Source organism: Lytechinus pictus, chromosome 14 (assembly GCF_037042905.1).
Source record: "Lytechinus pictus isolate F3 Inbred chromosome 14, Lp3.0, whole genome shotgun sequence".
Lineage (NCBI taxonomy): Eukaryota > Metazoa > Echinodermata > Echinoidea > Temnopleuroida > Toxopneustidae > Lytechinus > Lytechinus pictus.
In genome coordinates this window covers 17,954,998-17,976,380 of record NC_087258.1, presented here as the reverse complement: position 1 = coordinate 17,976,380, position 21,383 = coordinate 17,954,998, and the positions used below count along the sequence as shown (strand labels likewise).

General features: G+C 39.0%; 1 protein-coding gene across 1 annotated transcript; it reads right to left on the bottom strand.

The window, feature by feature from the left end:
* Positions 1–10,982: 10,982 nt before the first annotated feature.
* Positions 10,983–17,428, bottom strand: LOC129276166 (cytochrome P450 2U1-like). The gene is made up of 4 exons (XM_054912594.2): positions 17,003–17,428; positions 15,053–15,660; positions 14,077–14,404; positions 10,983–11,700 (listed from the first exon to the last, which is right to left on the bottom strand). Exons 1-4 carry the CDS (start codon positions 17,331–17,333, stop codon positions 11,522–11,524), a joined length of 1,446 nt encoding a protein of 481 aa, XP_054768569.2. The 5' UTR covers positions 17,334–17,428; the 3' UTR covers positions 10,983–11,521.
* Between the last annotated feature and the right edge of the window lie 3,955 nt (positions 17,429–21,383).

Below are 21,383 nucleotides of genomic sequence, written 5' to 3'. Positions count from 1 at the left end.
TACTCTTCTGCCTTGGGGTGAAAGAGGGGGAATGAAAATATTGCTCATATTTATCTCAGCTTAATTCGAACCAGACATTAAATGCTGATTTAACCATTTCAATTTTTAGAATGCGTTTACGATTGTTTGAGACAATACAAAAAATGTCCTGATAATCGTCTTCTATAATATTAGAAAATGCATCAAGAGAAGTTTTGACTTATCTAAAATCACGACCCCATGATTCCTGTCTACAACTCTCTGAGTATTCCTTTTTTTCGTTATTTCGCTTTAGCTATTAGTATTAGATGTCCCTAATTTTCTTCATAAACAGATTTTGAAGCAGAAATCGACCCTTCATCTCTCTCATCGTATTCTTACTCACTGACGGATCCGGCAAAACTTTTCCCCAACAAAGATGACTCGACTGCAACTGTCGACCAATACGGCCTCGTCGATTATGATGACAGTTCGGCAGTGGAGATGGCATATGATGCAGGGTGTTCCGAGCTCGACCAGTCAGCAGCATGCAGCAATTCTACCGAGGAGCGTCACAGGCTAAGAAGGGCAATACGTAAGTTCTTGAAATCTTTTCCCTCCTGTTTAATGGATAGGTACGGCAGCTTTTAAGTGCCATCGACTTGACGAGATGGCGAAATATTTTATCTTGCCAAGTCGAATTAATAGCGTAATTATATTTGACATGACAAGATCCGTCCATCACGTATCTTGTCATGCTGACGATTGTTGTTGTTGTCTATAAAAGAGGAATGTGATCTAATAAATGCATACTGTACTTCTCTGCAACACTTAACTACTTCTTAAAAGGATGCGGTATGTATATAATGTGATTGTAGTAATAATAACAATACGCTTTTATATAGCGCTTAATACATCGGAACGACGTGTCTAAGCGCTTTACAGGTATATTATTACCCCGGTTATCGGATTTAATCAGTCATTTCCACATACAATGTGTGCACATCATCCACTCCCTGGGGGGTATTCCAGTCAGTCGCCGGTGAGGCGCACACAGTACTGAACAAGCTACAATGACTTTCTGACTTTCACGTCCTACCGGGTACCCATTTAGCACCTGAGTCGAGAGTGGCAAACTGTGGATTAACGCCTTGCCAAAGGACGCCAGACCGTGGTGAGATTCAAACACACGACGCTCTGGTTACAAGGCGAGAGTCAGAGGCCCGTATTCTAAATTCGGGTTTAATTTAAACTCGGGTTTAAAGTTGTGGTTTAAGTATGGATAGCCAATTGTTACATAAATCACTAACAGTACAAATATCAAACTTCAGCTCATTTGGCTCTCAAATCATTCATAATTGTCTAGGAAGTATACATAGATGATTGTCTTCGCCATCGATGAATCAGGAAAGAGCACAGTAAACATAAGAAACATACAACTAAATAAAAATTTTGATACTTTTGGCTTCCCATACTTAAACCACAACTTTAAACCTGAGTTTAAGTTAAACCCGACTTCAGAATATGGGCCAGAACCACTACACCACGGCTCCTCCAAGTAGTCTAGTGAATGCATTTTTTTATTCTTTGAATAGTTTGAATACAGGCTAATGTTCGTTTAACATTTAATATGTATTTCAATTACAAATGCATTTCATTTTATATCAACCAACCTTATCAATCTTAGGCCTATCTCTTGGGGAGATGATATACTCCAACTGGACACCATGGTCAACGTGTTCGTGTGACACTGAAACCAATAAACGCTATCGCTTTTGCATCGTCAATAAGCGGCAGTGCCTTCGGATCAAGGGACTGTTCCCGACCGTCGAAACGTCACCCTGCTCGTGCTGGGAGTCCACGAAGAGGACAACCAAGTACAGGTCTCGAAGTAAGTAATAGATCGAGTAGGCCTACATCCACTTTGATGAATTCTGAGATACTGAGTTATTTGCTGAAATGGTTTACGGTACACCATGTTGTGAGTTCTAGAAGGACAAAGAAAAGAAGATAGAGGTAGAAGTGCAATGAAGAGGTGTAGGCGAGAAATTGAAAGGTGAGTTGTTAGTGTTATCATACCTTATATTCTAAGGATGACTAGCAATCTACCAATGATAAGATTAGGCCTATATTGAAAGGATTGGCAATTGTAAAACAAAATGCTCATAAAGAAGGAGAATTCATTTTTCTTTCTAATGTTGTCTCCAATTATCTCAAGGCATCTCTTATCTATAAATGCAAATCATCTGCGTTTTTTCATTTTGACAGAGTTCCCCTACGATAAATATGACCCTTATAGTCCTTGGTCTAAATGGAGTGGGTGTCCCTGTGAGAAAGACGCATTCCGTAGTCGAAGCCGGATGTGCCGTCCAGGACACGAAGTGGCCTGCTTTGAGAGAAAGCAGAAAACCGGCATCGGCATCGCTCAACTCAAGAGATGCAAACCGACTCCGGGATGCAACCGGATCGGTCCCATGAGTAATCTTGTGGACGAACGGAATCTTCTTCTGGAATATCCACAACAACCATACCCAGCCCCTGCTAGGCAGGTGCCCCCTCGACCTTCAAACACGATGACTGTCGGACACAGAGTGCCAGCGATTCCTCCACAACCCGCGGTGAACTTTGAAAGTCCTGGAACGGAAGAATACAGTCCAGGGATGGAGGAAGAGTATCCAGAGGAATCCGAATCAGAGGAAGGCTACACAGAGAGCGTAGCAAGCTGGTCAGCTTGGAGTGAATGGGAATCGTGCAGCAAGTCGTGTGGTACCGGTCAAGCAACGCGATGGCGCGAATGTCTTGATGGGAACGATCAACTCACGCAAGGTTGCGGTGGTGGTGATTATTCAGAATCGCAGAATTGTAACACTCAATCCTGTCCAGTTGCAGGTGAGTATAAAAACTCATCACAATGTACATGTATGTCTTCACAATAGATTATTTCAAGTTTGGTGTTAAACTTCTTTGGTGCTTCGGCAAGTAAAACAAACACCGACCACAAACACCGGATTGAAACAATGATTGTTGTTTTGACTATTAACCTCCTAAAGGGCAGTGCAACGTAGTCACCTCTTACAAAAACAGATAGTGCCTACGATTTTAATTTCGGGTAGGGTTTTAATTTTAATCATTTTACTGGTAGTGAACTAAGACTAGTGATAAACGATGTTGTTATTGTTTTGGGGTGCAAGATTGAAGCCTTTCCCGCAATATTAATAACTTTAGTCAAACATAATTAAAGGGACTTGCGACATCTTTTATAATATTCGTTAACGTCGTGATGAATTCACTTTCTGCTTCATTTCTTCTCCCTCTTTTTTTTACACAACGTAAGAAACGGCACCTGTGTATAATCAAATGTCTGCATCACCAGCGGTCGAAGAGTCGTCATACGGTCAGGAATCATCAGCGAATTTTGACGGCGTTTGCCGGGCGTTTACCAGTGACATGGTGAGGACGAGGCCGACCAGTCGTCAGCCGATCACTGCTGGCCTGCTTGACACACGACCAGAATACGACGAATGCCCGGCGTATTACGGATTCGTGGGGGAATAATAAAATAAAATGACAAAATCATTGTTATGTTGACAACGTATAGGCCTTCCACCATACTTGGAGAAGTGACGCATGACGTAAGCGTGACGTAAATGGGGGGAGCTTTTGAAAATACAACGGCAGGCAAAGAAGAGGCAAGATCAGAATGAAAAGTGTTTCTGCACATTCTTGGTCTTTCGTCATCCCGACCAAAACAGTCCGAATTCGTGAAGGATGTTTGGAATTCGCGGTTCAAACCGACTTGGTTAATGCAGATTTCATGTAAGCCCTGTCATAGGCTGAATACACGCTTTTGTCACAGGGCACTGAATAGACTTTATGCATCGACGTCATCATGCCGCCAAATGTCGTTGGTGATCTGCTGCTGGCGCATCTCTGACAACTCCGTTGAAGCGTATTCCTATAGCTCATGTGGAAGGGTGTTATATATATATCTGCTATAGCCTTATGCTATATATGCTGTATGTAAATAAGATGTTCTTAAAGAAATAAAAAGGAGTTCTTTTTCATCCTTCGATGTGGGTTGCTTCGTCGTCTTGTTCCAAAGCTTCGAACGTTCGCTCTTCAAGACAGTAAACCCTTCGCGCTTTATTCTTTCCGCCGTGTTTTCGAAGGCTGTCTGCTGCTATTACCAATCTACAATAACGTACGAAATGTTAGGCTATATCACCTGGCTTTGCTAAAATTGTCCAAGGGGCTGACCAAAGTATGCCGTCAATGCATATGACGTCATAATCTCATAGCGCCCTCACTCAGAGAATATATGAATGCGCATAAACAGAGTTGTCAGAGATGAGCCAGCTGTAGATCACCAACCCATGCAAGGCAATGGCTTCAGCCTCTAAGATGGCGGCGAGATGCCGTCACTGCATAAGGTCTATATAGGCTCAGGCCAACATAAATGAAGGAGGGACTACGGATATTGAAAAAAAAGGTTAGTTCACTGAGGGAAATAGTCGCATATACCCTACTTATAACCGTCACTCTCCTTCATGTAATATTTGTTTATCAAACGCTTTTGATTTTCATTTTGTATGATAATGTATTATCGTTCAAAATTGATCTTTAGTTTTTCATCAATCCTTTAATTTATTCATTCAATCGGTTACTAATATACCTCCCTTATGAAATTAGTTCTATTTTCAAGTTAAAAAAACCGTGATTTATGTTTTCTATCTAGTTTGCAATAAATTCATGAAAGCCATGATTTATTCTTTTTCACTTCAACTAGAGACAAAATTATGAATCAATGAAAAGACATTACTGTAAATCTGAATGCCGAAACGTGTCTATACACCCATCATCCTTAGGTTGTGCAGTAAGGTTTTTCCGAGCGTTCCTAATTTTATCTGTCTCTCACTTGGAAAAATATCCTAATGAATATGACAAATAAAAGATTTCCTTTACTAATTTTCACGTTTTGACAATCAGAACCTTAAACAGTCAATACACTTTGTAAAATAATGTGAGCAAAAATGACGTGTATTGTAGTGTCGAAGAAGATCATGGTCTATTGATATTCAAAACATGTTGTTTGTAGATAAAGTATTGTTATTCAATATTTCTACATGCATATGCTTTTAAAAGGAAGTCATAGAAAAATAACGTGATCTTATGAATTTCAATTTAAGATAGTTTATAGTTTCGGTTTTATTCTTTGACGGCAACGATAATTTTCTTGCATTTAAAACTTGGAGAGTGGAGAGTCCGTATACTAGAATTTGCAAATTTTTTTTGAATGGACTATTGTGGTATATCTTTTTCATTCAATGACATCCAATCCTTCATTCATTCTTGAATCATTTGATTGAATTTTGTACTTTGTTGACATGGTAGTTACGAGTGAAATGGCATGCAATGGGGGTATAAGCTTTTATCTAGTGGGGTCACTTTAATTGTAGAACTGCAGTAGATTTGTGAATGACGTGTTTTAGTAAAATGCATAATAAAATTTCGTTTCGCGAATGACAAGGTGTTTAGCTTTTATACCTTTATCTTTATTTGAGTAAGAGCATATCAAGCAAGAGTGTTATTATATAGGATGGCGCTATTGGGAGATATACCCCAAACCGATTTTTTGAAAAGGAGGAAACACGAAGGGCATTTTTCCTAAAAATAACTTTTAAGTTTTCCTTTATCATGTTTATCGTGGAATGTACAGTGCTTCCAGAAAATAAAACACAATACCGGGAAGATCAACGGCCACAACCATTCACTCATCAATGGCGACAAGAGAAGAACATAATTATGAGGGCGTAGAGACATGCAGATAACGTGGTGTGTGGTGTTTATTAACCATAAACAGAAACAGAAACAGAAAAAACGGAAACCTCTGTATTGTACAGAAGACAAAAGAAAACATCATGAGTATAAGATAACATAAATCATTAGTTTTTTCTTCAGTTATCAGACTTATGTACAAATAAGCAGTTTAATATCAGTAAATCGATATGGAATATCAATTGTAGTTATTTCACCAAACAATTCATATTATCTTATTTTATAAAATAGCTGTATTATTTCAAGCATCGCGATTGGTCAATACGCGTCACATGACATCCAACTTTTTTTGTGCACTGCACGGTAGTGCAAAAGGTGTGCAACGAAAATTGACATTGCACGCTCGAGCAAACCAGTGCGGTAGAAGTCCAACAAAACTGTACTGTAACTTTTTTTAAAATTGTTTCTGTGTTGCTATTTTATAAAACAAATAATGCACTTGCTCTGTCGTGCGTAAAAGTAAATGCAGAGAAAGCTCGGTTTCTTCAGATGGAGCACACTGGGCACTCGCCGCAAGCGGCTCGTGCACAGTGCGACTCCTATCTAAAGAAACCTCGCGTGCTCTGCATTTCCACTAACGCACTCGGCTGCATGCATTATTTGTATAATAATAATGTCACTGCCCAGCTACCGGGCCTTTCCTAATATATCTCCGCATATAAATATTCATGACGACACATTCTAATGCATCGAAATATGATATGCTAGTGAATATAAAGTTATATCGACATTATTGTGTAATATATATATATGTGTATATTTATATTCATGCATATATGTCCAACAATTGAATAGTAATATATGTTTTAAAATTATAAAGGGGAGGACTATTTTTCTTCGGTGGGATGACACGAGCCCCACGTGATCCCAAAAAGTAATTAGGTTTCGCGGTCTGTGATAAAAATTTTCCACACCCGCATTGGTCGTATGGTGGTAAAAAAAAATAGAAAAATCAAACAGAAAAATTAAGAAATCAGTTTGGTCACTACAGATGCATTATCACGACTTGATCACAAATATGATTAACAAAATGACACATCTTTGTGAAGTTTAAAGTCTCTACTGTCGTCTTGTACAATTCATGTAATACATAGGCATACTGACGCCTGATTGGGAACAAATTGAAGAGAAAATACCAAAAAAGACAGCAGAAGTAAAAGAAAAAAAAGGGTTACAAAAAAAGAATGTCATTTTGTCCCACGTAAAATATGAAATGCAAAAAAGGTCCTCACTTGTGAATGAACGACATATTACAAATATTTTCTGTGACTTTCAAAAGGAGGGGGGCACACTTCTGTATGAACGTCATATTACATTTAAAAAATTGAATTTGCTTCTCCAAGGGGGGGGGGGCACGGGCCGGATGCGAAATTATTTTTCCACCGAGTTCTGGACCAACATATGAATATTCATGACTTGCGTCTTCGGATTAAGAGTACGCATGCGCGTGGACTTACACGTTCAAGCATTTCAAGCATTCACGTTCAGTTGCTCAGAATGAATTAGCATCGCCAAATTACCGGTACCCTTACATAGTTACATAGGCCTTACAGGCTTAGATCTATATAAATATATATATATATCCAATTCTTAAACACTTATCAAACTAGATTCCATTAATGGCAAGACATGTGCTAGGCTAGGGCTCGCTTAGGCTAGCGCAGTAAGTTTGAAATGCCTTGACCTTGAGGTTTTCAGGCCTTGGCCTTGGGTTTCCATGCCTTGGCCTTGGCCTTTGATATTTAGGCCTTGGCCTTGGCCTTAGAGGTTTGAGCCTTGACTACAACACTGAATAGCCGAGTACTGCCATGGTTAACTTCGAACTGGTTAATTCCGAACTTTACGTTTAATTAGGTTTAGACAAATGTTAGCTTATTTGCCATGGTTTGTCTAGTCCGTATACAAAACCAGTCCTATATCTAATTTTTTTTATATATCTTAGTTCGAGTCTAGTCTCTAGATCTAGACTCTGATCTACGATTTATCAGCATGGAACAACTAGTGTACCAAGGGGGGGGGGGGGGGAGACTGCCCCTCTGACGAGTCATAACTGATTCAGGGGACGTGCCCCCCCCCCCTCCTTGAGAAGCCAAATTAATAATTTGTAATGTAAAAATGCAATGAAAAAGACGTATGCCCCCTCTTTTGAACGTGAAGATCTTCTTCTTTTTTTTTTTTTTTTGGGGGGGGCTTGTCACATTTTTTCGCGGACGAAATATCCTCCAAAAATTTGCCCCCCTTTTGGAAAATCCTAGGTACGCCAGTGCATCAGTGGCGTTGATACGGGTGGGGGGCCTGGGGGGCACGTGCCCCCCCCCCCCCCCAGAAAAAAATTGGCAGAGCAAAAAAAAAGGGGAGGAGAAATAAGAAAAGAAAAAGGAAAAGAAGAATAAAGACAGAAGAAAAAAAAAGAAGAGGAAAATAAGTGGAGGAAGGTGAGGGAATGAAATAATGTGAGGGGAAGACTTGAAAAAAAAAATCTTTCATGTTACTATATAAACATTTTTGCTTGCGCTTCGCGCCAGAATTGCCTGTTCGATGATATTCATATCTTGCTCAATAGGCTGATATGGAGCAAGTTTTGAAGTCAATAGACAAATCATATTTTAGCTCGCACTTTGTTCGAGCTTTCATTATTATTTATTTTCATTTACAAATTTAAGTGCTCTGTATCTGTAAAACGTCCGTTTTATGGTCTACATATCAGCATTTTAAGCTCACGCTGCGTGGTCACATTGTTTGATTTGCCAAGTTCATAATGTCTACGTGTATTCCATAATGTTCCATTAGACAAATGTATTCAGAATGCCCAGATTCTAGGTCTAAATCTCAAACATGCGCGATAGCCTGCATGTTCTTTATTTAAAATTTACTTAAATTATCCAGTTTCACATCAGAATATCAATAATTGTCTGCTCACGCTTCACGATCGCATTATTAATGATACCCAATTACCACTATCCTATTTATGATTACAAAAATGAATAGAGTGTCCTGCTTTTAGGTCTAAAATCTCAATTTTCTTCCTCTCACGCTTTGCGCTCGCTTCAATTGTTTAGTTTCATACCTATCCCATTTATTAATACAAATTTTTTTAGGTCGGAATGTCAAAAATTGCTCGCGCTTCGCGCTCGCATTTTTGAAATATATACCGTCTTCGTGGGTAACTGAAAGTAGTCCTTAACAGGTCCCTTTTCGATAATGCTAGAACAGTTAATACAAATTTCTGCTCGTACTTGGCGTTTGCAGTAACCATCTAGCAGGGGCGTCGATCCATTTTTCAGATTGGGGGGGCGAAATCATTAACGTTCCAAAGGCGCTCGATCGTACAAAACACCCACCCACACACACACACACACACACACACATACATATATATATATATATTATATACACACACACACACACACACACACACACACACACATATATATATATATATATATATATATATATATGTATATATCTATATATATGTATGACTCATGAGACACAGACACGTATCTCACTACACAGATAGTACGAGTGCCGAGAGTGAGCTCAAATTTCTTTATATTCTGAGCTGAAAACTTGATATTCTAAGCATTTTTGGTACCAATGATTAAGATTTGTATCTAAAAGAGAATAGATGCGAGCGCGAAGCGCGAGCTGAAAATTTTGATATTTCGATCTGAAAAAAATGACAGTTTACTGGACGTTTTTGATAAAGAACAAGCTATATATCCAAGAAAAGATGATTGCAAATTGAAGCAGTTCTTTTGAGGCTTAGAACTGAAAATGGGACATTTACATTCACCAATTTAATCATGAAAAGTATGGGTTTTTGCTACAGAAATGATGCGAGCGCGAAGCGCGAGCTGAAAATTTTTATATTCCAATCTGAAAAGCGGACATTTTGAGCACGATTTTAAATAAAGAACGAGTTGTGTATCTCAATCTCGCTTGCTGAACATTACTTTTTTTTTTTTTAATGCATATCCGGAATTATTGGGGGGGCAAAATGATATGTTTGCCCCCCCAATATTTTCATTGGTGGGGCGATCGCCCCCCCTGCCCCCCCCAGGATCGACGCCTCTGCCATCTAGTTACATACGAATCTTGTTCAGGATCACACATACCATTGCCCAAAATCGCTCGCGCTTCGCGCTCACACTTTTTATAAGGCTTATGAGATTATTTCATGTTTATGTTGTTTTATAAGAATAAAACTAAGAAATTACTGCTCGGGAAAATATAGGTGAAGATAATTTTGGGCCCCGTCCCCTATTGGCGAAAGTCCGATCCGCCCTTGTGACACATACACACACACCGGAAAAAATGGCCGGTGTCCCCCTTCTGAAAAAGCAAGGACCCCCCAGTGCCCCCCAGGAAAAAAATCCTAGCTACGCCACTGCAGTGCATGGAACGTATTCTAACGTCAGGCACAAACTAACGTCAGTGATCTTGATCCCCGTCTTCACACCAAATTAAGGATTTCTTAGCTGAAAAAAATTTGACAAGCAAAAAAAAAAAAAAAAAAAAAAAGATCTTCACGTTCAAAAGAGGGGACATAAGTCTTTTTTTGTTGCATTTTGACATTAAAAATTATTAATTTGGCTTCTCAAAGGGGGGGGCACGTCCCCTGGATCAATTGTAAATCGTCGTCAGGGGGGCAGTCTGCCCCCCCCCCCCCCTTTGGTACACTAGTTGTTCCATGCTGATACAGCGTAGATCAGAGTCTAGATCTAGAGACTAGACTAGAACTAAGATATCTTTTTTTAGATCTAGGACTGGTTCTGTATACGGACTAGACATATTAAACCATGGTAAATAAAATCAAACGTAAAGTTCGGAATTTACCGGTTCGAAGTTAACCATGGCATTAGTCGGCTATTACTATTAGGTTTAGGCATTAGACAGGTCCAGATTTGAGGTATTAAAAGTTAATGCGCTAGCCTAAGCTAGCCCTAGCCTAGCACATGTCTTGCCATTAATGGCAGCTAGTTTGATAAGTGTTTAAGAATTTGATGTATATATATATATATATATATATAGATCTAAGCCTATAAGGCCTATGTAACTATGTAAGGGTACCGGGTAATTTGACGATGCTAATTCATTCTGAGCAACGTGAATGCTTACGACCGGCACTGGTCGAGACGAAGTCCACGCGCATGCGTACTCTTAATCCGAAGACGCAATTCATGAATATTCATATGTTTATGTTGGTCCAGAACTCGGTGGGAAAAATAATTTCGCGGGCGGGATAGCCCCCCCCCCCCCCCTAGATCCGCCGCTGGATTGCAGTATTAAATTTGCAATGGATGCAGATCCATTAAAAATTTTGCAAAGTGATTTCAGTCTTCTATTGTAATACACAGGCCAAGAAGAGTCAACTCTTAATTTGTACTTGTGAACATTGATTTAAAGGACTACATCGACTGCGTTGCCATACTCAGACTCTTTCTTTTATCCTGGTGGGGATGGGGGAGGGGCAAGATCCGAACAAAGTTTCGAAGAAACTCGAAAGCGAGAGAGGAAATCTACTGAGCTTTTCACGGGAGCGCTTTTCTTTCCATATTTGTATTTTTTAAAGTGAAATTGGCGACTTTGGTGAAAATCTTCAGTAATTTTTTATTTATTTCAACCTCCCCCTCTCACTGAGTATGGCCATGTTTGATTTCAAGTTGTTTTATTTTTCAAGGTCCTTTCTATCTCGTTTCTATATAGCTTGTGAAAACATCAAAACCTAGCGTTCAATGGCACAAACTTTGAAAGGTTCTGGAGTCATGGATAACCCAAACCTTCCTCGCATACTATGGGTTGGCTGGTTTGGAGGAAACCTGAATTCAAACTGCTGGAAGAGATTGGTGAAGAGCAAAAACATCTCCATCTTGGCGAGTTGAAGCCCCAGACAATCGCGACGGCCTGCGAAAAAAAAACACTTTGTACGTTTGAAAATTAATCAATTAAGATTCGAGTAACACTTTTCTCTACACTGTTAAAAAAAACCTGATTTTACAGAAAAAAAAGATGATTTTTCAGAAAGCAATAGCAGAATCATTCTGTAAATTCATAAAACAGGATTTTTTCTGCAATTTAACAGAACAGGGGGCCGTTTCATAAAGCTGTTCGTAAGTTAAGAGCGACTTTAAGAACGGCTGGTGAGCCTTTCTTACGCGCTAAACCATCGCCAATGAATATACCGTTTACCACAAGAAAGGATCACCAGTCGTTCTTAAAGTCGCTCTTATCTTACGAACAGCTTTATGAAACACCCACCAGGGGTCCGTTGCAGAAAGAGTTGCAATCAATCGCAACTCTAAAAATCATGCGCAACTTGATTTTCAACCAATCAACAGCGCGCATTTGGGACTTGCGATTGATTTTTTGACTTGCGTTAAGGACGTTCCACAGTTATGTTTGTGCGCATTATAATCTGCGCATAGTTTACACTCTGCGCGCTGACGTCACAATGGATGAACAGGTGACTAATTAGCTGCGGGTATGAGCTGATTTTTCTCATCTTCTGCACTTTAACTGCAGATCCGATGCGTTATTTCATGAAGCTAATAAATGGAATTATTCCATGGACCATTCAAAGAAAAAATTCTCTACAATTTCAAAATACTTTACTCTGCAGTGCTGCCAAGAATCACGAATATTACCCCGAGTTTGAATAAATGGTAGAGTGGTTTTGATTTTTTCTTCACATAGATACAAAGCATTCGGCGCATTTTTGGTGTTTTAAAAAGCACATTTGCTCTAATAAAAATGCTGTTGGTTTAAAAACAAGCACATGAACCCCTATTTTTTAATGTTTGTACCTCTTAGGTATACCTTCCTCTACAACTCTGCAAATTTTGGTGAAAATGACATGGATTTTGAATAAAGTGCAGCATTTATTGTACGTTTGTAGTTTGTTACTGAAATTTCACATTTTTTTAATTGGGATTTTGTTATCTTTTACGCCATTTTTAAGAAATGACAGTTCTGTTAAACTTAAAATTGCAAAACAAATAGCACTATAAATAGATTCTCCATTCTAATGATACAATTATTAACTCTCTTGCGAAATTTCATGACTTTTTCGTGTATTTTGACAGAGTAATAGAGGTTTAAACTCATTGTAGTAATCTTGGGCGGTCTAAAAATGCCAAATTCTTGTGAATACGCGATTCTTAAGAACATCAATTTGGGTGAACTTTGAAGCTTTATAGCAAAAAATCAAGCACATGGACCTATGTTAATTTTTGCATATTTCGAATGTTAAGGTTCTAAAGTATATATGTACAAAGTTTGGTGAAAATGACATGGATTTCACTTTAACTGTGGAACGTCCTTAAACGCAACTCTTTCTGCAACGGACCCCAGGTATGTTAAAAAGGGGAAAGGGGTGTTTTCTTTAAGGAAGATTGTAAGGTTCCATACACCAAATACCAATTTCCTGTAAGATTACACAATCTGGTAAGATTACAGGTGTTCTCGAGACTCTGCTGCAGGAACTTCTTTTATTTTAAGGATAAATTTTCTAACAGTGTAGACACTGACATTTATTGCTCTAAAACTGTCCCGACCCGGGTGTGTGTTTTTACTTACAGCGCTCTACTCGGTCCTTCAGTAAAGGTACTTGATCAGAATCTATGACCATCATCATCATTAATAGTATTATCAACACCTTGAATAGAAACTGTCTTTAATTCTTTGACATTATGTTCCCTTGATTCAAATACGCATATACAGAAATCTATGGGCAGAGATCTTTAAACCATATTGTTTCATTACTGACACCATCTGGAGCCTGATGCATACAACTTTTGCCATAAAAAAAAATTCTGGCAAACAAAATTATACCACTGAATTTTACACATTAAAAACTCTGGCAACAACAATTGGCAAAGTTTTTCTTTTATGCAACCGGCCCTGGTGTCGATTTCAACGTCCCAGTTTTTACACTGTCAGGTGCCAATTCATAAAAGTTCATAAAGCTGTTCGTAAGTTAAGAGTTAGTTTAAGATGACTGGTGATCCTTTCTTGTGGTACATGATATTCATTATAAAATGTCCATTGGTGATTATTTAGCACTTAAGAAGGTTTCGCCAGTCGTTCTTTAAGTCGCTTTTAACTAACGAACAGCTTTATGAAACACACACCGCACTGGCGGATCCAGGGGGGGGGGGGCAGAGCCGGCCGTGCCCCCCCCCCTTTTGAGAAGCAAAATTAAAATTTGTAATGTAAAAATGCCGTTGAAACAAAAGTGTGCCCCCCCCCCTTAATCCGCCCCTGACCCACCGGATGGCTTACCAACGCTGAAAGGCATCCAGGCATCGTGTTTCACCACTTTCTGACCGTCAGCACTTAAGAACCTGTCCGGGTTGAATTCAGAAGGATCACGCCACTCCTTCGGGTCGTGATGGACCGCCCATATGTTAGGAACAATGATGGTTCCTTTAGGAATCGTGTAAGCTCCAAGGGGGACATCTGCTGACGTCATGTGAGGCAGAGAGATTGGAAGGACGGGGCGGATCCGCATTATCTCTAGCACAGTGGCGTCGCAGTATGGAAGATTTGGACGGTCGTCGATGGTTGGCTGTCGGCCACGCCCGACAACTTCATCGAGCTCTCTCTGTACCTGTTTGGAATGATAAGAGGGGGAAGTTATGTCTTAATTTTCTTTACATTTTGTAGCAAGCAATGTCCCTACCCATGGTAATTGGATCGATCAAATGAACGAAATTAAATAACAAACAAATAAACAAACAAACTGAAATAAGAAGAGGTTAGGTGCTAAACAACGAGATTACAGGGAAAGGGAAACAGTGTAATGTTTTGTATGAAAACTCTCTTAAATTCACAATAATTGTTTATTTTAAAAAAGTAGTAGATTTTGCCTCGTTTCCATCATGTTCTCTGCAAGCAAAGTTTGTTCAAGGCGCACGAGAGTGATATTATTACTTCTTTAGATTTGGGGGTTTTGGGGGCGCTTTGTACCTCATAAAACATACCCGAGTTTAATTCCATTTTCCACATGTTATTACGGGATATTTCTCGAGAATTCAAAAATCGCTAAATGACACGATTTTTATCGGCAGATTACGTACAGGCCTTAATTTGTTTATTTAAAGATTTCTCCACCAAAGCAAATATAAACGGAGAGACCAAGAGCAAATTTTTATTCTAAAAAATGCCTGAGGTTCAAATGGAATCAGCATTGGAAATGAAACCTCTAGTATTCCTCATGAATAGAATACAGAGGAAGGAAGCAAGGATATATTCATACCTTCGTCTGTATATCAGTGTAAGAAGCTAGATAAAGCATCGCCCATGAAGCAAACACTGATGTTGTTTCAGTACCTCCGGCAAAGAAGTCTAGGGTGATTCTTGAGAATTCGTTAATGGAGTAGTCTTTCGAGATGCCATGAGACAGAAATGCATCGGAGAAGTCGCGAATGTTGTCTTCCTGGAGCGTTTCTTGGTGACTGGAGAGATGAGAGACGATAAAGTCCCTTAGCTTGATCATGCTGTCGCGGTACTGCTTATACCGTGGCAAGTGGACGAGTGGTTCGAAGATATTGACTGGGTCAGTATCAGAGACCAAACCGAAGGCACGCGTCATTGCCTTCATAACGTCAATGAATTCAGAATCATCGTATTCATACCGACGACCGAAGAGCAATTGTACTATGATGTTTGCAGTTGCTTTGTTCAAGATGGTCGAAGGATCCATGGGTTCACCACGAAAAGCCTTGATTTCCTCGGCCAGATAGCGAGCCTCAAGGTTGATCTGTGGCACGAGGCTCCTCTTTCCCAAGCCAAATGAGCGCAGAGCAGGAAGCGAGAATTTCCGTTGGTCATCCCATGGTTTACCTTGGCTCCAAGCAATAGCAGCTATTGGGGGGAAATACAGTTGAAGGAGGGGTTATAGAAGAACATCGCTTCAAACGTTTCATTATTACCGATAAGCCACGACAGATCCCAATTGACAGAGTAATGATTATGATGATGATGATGATGACGACGATGATGATGATTATGATGATGATGATGATGATGATGAAGAAGATGATGATGACGATGGTGATGAGGATGATGGTAATGAACATAGCGTCATTATGTTAAACAAATTCTACGGCGCTGGCTGGCACATGTAGTCTTTCATAGTTACATTATTCTTACAGTTTCTGGAAAAGATAGGCATTAATGTTAAAATTCAAGAGCTGAATGTTACAATTACAGAGTTGGATTTGTAAAGAATTCCAAAGGCGCAACGCAACCATGCAACGAGGTTGTGTCAGAAAACTGTCAACACTGACTTAAATCCTTGGTTTTAATTGTTACCATGGTAACTGTAGAAACCGATATTTTGGATAAGTGCTGGCACTATATTGTTGAAAAACCCCAAAGATAACCAACAAAAAGACGAAGCCCTATTCTTATATTGGTATTAAAGCATACCGCTTTCAATTTCGATCACAAGGATTTAGTTATATTCATACATCCATTTATGTTCTTTCACCCCTTTCTCGATTCCCGTTAGACTTAAAGTTGAATTAAGAAGGGGGTTTTCATAAATATGGGTTCCACATAGTCCCGAACGAAAACAAGGCATTAGAATCGTCTAAAATCGCTACAAAGAAGAACAGTTTTAACAATGTAGGGACATATAATTGACTATATGACTTTGAATAATTATTACTTCCTTTCAATGTCGTTCACATAAAATCAATAGCGATAAAATGAAGTTTTGACACAAAAGTAAATATGAAGGCGTACGTGCATACCGGGACCGAATACCCCCCCCCCCCCCCCCCCCGGTGACGTCACAGTCAGAGAACATCCGTCTCGGTAGGCATTGCAGGAGCGAACTCAGGGGAAATGGGTAGGGATAAATCGTTCAAATTCACTATTTTGAAAAAAGAAAATGGAGGGTCGAATCACCTCTTAGTGTTTGGGGGGTTGTAAGGTTGCTATTAATGTTAATATCTCAATATTTGGAATCGTCTTCTTAATTCAACTTTAATCTTCATTGCATCAATAATTGCTTGTGGTGAGAAACTTCTGGTTAGGGAGACAGAGATGGCAAGCATGTCAATCCCTTCAATCTTCTTCATTATTTAACAGTAATGTACGCAAGCATTACATGATATTTCCTCACCCTGTTACCCTAGCATCTCCGAGTCATTTTGGGGGGATAAGAAATCTCTAAAGCTGACCAAAATGAATACTTTACCATTCTTTTTAGCATCCGGAATGCCCCATCTGACATGCCCGGGTATGAAACGATCCGAAAAGAACTCCCCTGCCTTCACAAGCGCTTGTACCATGCTATCCTTGTCATTCAGAACCACAAAGAGCAAAGGACCTCGGCGGATGCTGAAGACCGGACCATACTTCCTGGCCAACTCGGCGTAGGTTTCATGAATCAATCCCGAACCGAACCGGTACCCGATTAGGGGCAGAGACCATGGCCCCGGTGGAAGATCTTTTGGACGCCGAACGAACCAAAAAAGAAAGAGGAACGCTGCAAGTCCAAGCAGTGCCGAAGAGGACAAGAGAATCATTTTCAAACCGTTGAAGAAATTTTTAAAATGCCCGGAAATATAGTAAGAGACCACTACTCTATGTTCTGTGATAGATGTGGGGGATCCCTCGCATTTATGACGAAGTAAATGTAGTTTGTTTACTTTTGATCGATCGGTGCTTGAGCCCAAAGATTTTGAGAGGAGGTACATGAAAATCTCGCAATGGAAGGGTTGGGGTCTGCTACAACCGATAATGTCGCATCAACGCATAATGTCACAACAGGGCCTGATCTCATAAGCATAAGTTATTTTTTGCTTTTTGGAAGGGTGAGAGTACTGTTTGATGAGGTCAGTTTATTTATATTTACCACGTGATTTCTATTTTGCGTTGTATTCATATTTCGGATCGCTTTTATCTGTTATTATAATCACAAAGACACCCGTTGAAAAGTCGAAGAAATGTATAGGTGGAACTGTCAGTAGATTTGCATGGGGAAGGTGTTCAGTGGGGTATGGAATGTAAATGGATATATATGGAGAATGTTTTTAAGGAATATGTCAAACTCTCAGGGGGTTTCATCCGACATAAATTGCAATCCAACATGACAGTTTTAATTTAGTGGCAGTACACTCAAATTAAATCCAATCCGTGCACATGCCAAAACGTGGGCGTCTATGCCCATGCCCTATACTGACGTTAGGTAAATTGATCTTTCTTAAATGTGTCGAAAATTAACAAAAGGACTTTCCGAATGAAAGGAATGTGAAATGCCAAAATAAGGAGGTTTTTTTTTTCTTTAATCATGGCTTGATGTCTGAGTAAAATTGGGATTGTATTTTGAAATAACCCCAGTGGATTTGTCATCTTAATATAATTTGCATCTTTCGTTTTGATCTACTTGAACTAATCATGAGAATATATGTATTTTTAGCCACAATTGCAGAGTTTGTTAAATTACGTATTGATTTATGAATGGTAATGACACTTATTTTATCATACCAGCTGATATGACTTTACGAACTGCTTGAACTGCTTATGCAACAACCCATAATGGTCTACACTGTTTTCTTATATTTCAAAACAATTTCTTATGTCTTTTTTTTCTTCATTATTTATTGCTTTCGTTTTCTAGTGTTTTTTTTTCTTCATAAATGCTGTCGCGACAGTTTGAGTTTGCCGACGGTATGATATTGCGCAGAGTGTGTGTGTGTGGGGGGAGAATGTTATCCCCCATCTTCCCTATAATAATTTGGCTGCGGCCCAGTATGTCAACCACGTGATGTCATCATCACGTGGTTACTGTTTCAAGAATGTCAAAGATCACCTTGAACTGTTGACGACAGGTCTCTTCAAATAGGCATATCCTCTTCATGGATAGATACTCGTTTGGCCTTGATCCCCAATACATTATACACTGGTTTATATCTTTGACACTGACCCATTATCCCTAATGTGTATATATCGTTTTCTCTATACACAAGCGAATAAGTCCCCATTATTCTTCATTGTTTGATATATATTTTCTTATCCACTAAACAGCATTGCTTGTAGAGCGTGGATCCCCTCATGTCCATACAGGGATTTGTTATAATGTTGTAATCATATTTGATTTTTATTTGTATTTGTTTATATATATGATATTATGTTTGATTTGTATTTGTTTCATCATAAGTATGTCCATTTACATAGCGCAGTTACTATGTGCATATATACTCAACTGCGCTTTGATACTTGGTATCAGAACTATTATCACCCCGGCTGTAGCTGAGCCGCCATATTCATAGCTAAAGCGTTCAAGGTATAAATCCTACCGGGTACCCATTCACCTCACCTGGGTCGAGTGCAGCACAATGCGGATATATTTCTTGCCGAAGGAAATTACGCCATGACTGGGATTCGAACACACGACCTTCTGTTTCAAAGTCCGAAGACTAATCCACTGGGCCACAAGGCTCCAATAATGTTAATGATGGAAAAAACAACCTGAACTGAACTTGAACTTGAACTATATATATGAAACATAGACAAAGTCAATTTCCACATCGTTCAATAAATCACTTGAATTTGATGTTAAGTGATCTCGCATGTAGAGTTGCTGACCTATCACGTCCCGAACGAAATATGACTACCCTGTTTGTTTGAATTTTATTAGCTAAAGTTTGATATCAGATGTTGAATGGCGTTATTAATAGATTGACACACAACATGTTTTTACTCATGTTTTAGTTGAAAGCAATACTTTCGTCCATTGGAGTATAATGAGCCAAAACTGTGAGGGGGCAGAAATGGAGTATGGGGCAAAATTTATAGAAAGATATGGGAGAGCGAAGCGAGGGAGCAAACGTTTGAACTTTATTCAGTACAAAAATCTTGGTTTATTTTTTTTAGGATTTGATTTATTCAGAAAATGGTTCCATATTTCACACTTTTTCCTTAATTTTCTTCCCTCTTCTCTTTCATTTTTCTTGGTAGTAAAATTATTAGGGGGTACATGGCCCCATGCCCCCTCCCCATCTGTACACCAATAATCTCGTCTAAAATTTATTAACTCATCTTTTGGCCTGTCACTTTTCAGTCATTCCAAAGTCCACAGTCGCACGTGACTTCAGTGTTTTTATCAAATTAAAAACATAGTATTTCTCTGAAGGGAAAAAATTCGTTGCATCCACTAACTTATTTGTATTGATTTCATTGTCAGACATCACGCATTCTCGATTCTTCTTCGACATTTTTGACAGGATATTTTTACGAAGAAAAAAAATGCAGAGAATTGTTTTCTAAAAATATAATCATAAGAATTTAACTTTGTTTTAAAGTGCTATTACATATATTCTGACGACTTTATACTTAATTATTCAATACCAAGGGATCCTTTCACTGTTCTGTTGTTCTTTTACCAATTTTGTTTTATATGTTCTATTGTTTTTATTTACTTTAAATTAATAAAAAAGCAATTACCTGAATTTACCTCATTTTCGGAAAGACTATCAATGTATATTTCAGCTCTGTAATACAATCATGATACTGCTTCACTTGTTTTTTGACACTGGACATTGCTATTTAGGGGCCGCGGAAACGGGGGGGGGGGTGCGGGGGGCACTTTTTTTTCTAAAACCGTGTACAATAACGTAGAAATGACCATCTGGTTATGATTTATTGAATGGTCAGCCCCCTCGCTCTCCAAACCGTTCCGCGGCTCATGCTATTGAAAAATTAGTCCGCGATGGATGAAATATCGGGGGGCGGGTCACCGAGAGCCACTTTTTTTATCCTAGCACAAACCACAAAGTATATAAAAATACCAATACTCATAGCCCAAGCCCCCCCCCAAAAAAAAAAAAAAAAAAAAAAAAAAACACACACACACACACTTACTCACTTCGTTTGGTTGAAATTAACGGAAAGCAGTTGAGACTTTAACCAACATTTACAAAGACAGTAATACTGCCATCTTGCTTCTGTTAAACGGGCTACCACACAATCGACAGTTTCGCGATGGCGGTTCACGGCATTTTCCCCCGACGTTGGATGCAACCGTGACAATTTAAAACTTTATCCAATTATGGGTGCAGGTTTTAAACCAATAATGTGTGCTTTGGGTGAAAATTTTAAAGTATTGGTTGAAAACTACCCAGAGGTGGATTTTTTTAAAACACATTGTTGTGTGGACATATGTTGCCCAACATTATAAGAGTGTAGGAGGAGAGATAACTATCACACTATCATCCACATTTTCCCGCTAAAAGCTGATTTTTTTAAATTGCTTTTTAGAGGGGTAGACCTATTAATCGTACAAAGAAGATAAAGTATCTCATGAGGCCTAAATATATCGTTCGAGCGCAAATAACAATATTAAATTTTTATTTGATTCATTTGAATTTATATTACGCATTTCCATTTAATGTACGTAGACCTGAAAATTGAACATTCTGACAAGTTTTTGTAGTCATGAACAAGACACGAAGCGCGAGCCCAAATTTGTATTACATTAGACTGAAAAGGGAACTGTTATGGACTGTTGCAGTGACTCATGAAGATGGTGGCCATTTAATTAAACAAATGATTAATTGAATTGCAAAGCACGAGCT

Coding starts and splice junctions, on each gene's coding strand:
- LOC129276166 (XM_054912594.2), bottom strand. CDS start 17,333: ATGATTCTCTTGTCCTCTTCGGCACTGCTTGGACTTGCAGCGTTCCTC. Junction 15,661..17,002: donor TCCGGATGCTAAAAAGAATG/GTAAAGTATTCA, acceptor TCCCCCCAATAG/CTGCTATTGCTTGGAGCCAA. Junction 14,405..15,052: donor ACACTGATATACAGACGAAG/GTATGAATATAT, acceptor CATTCCAAACAG/GTACAGAGAGAGCTCGATGA.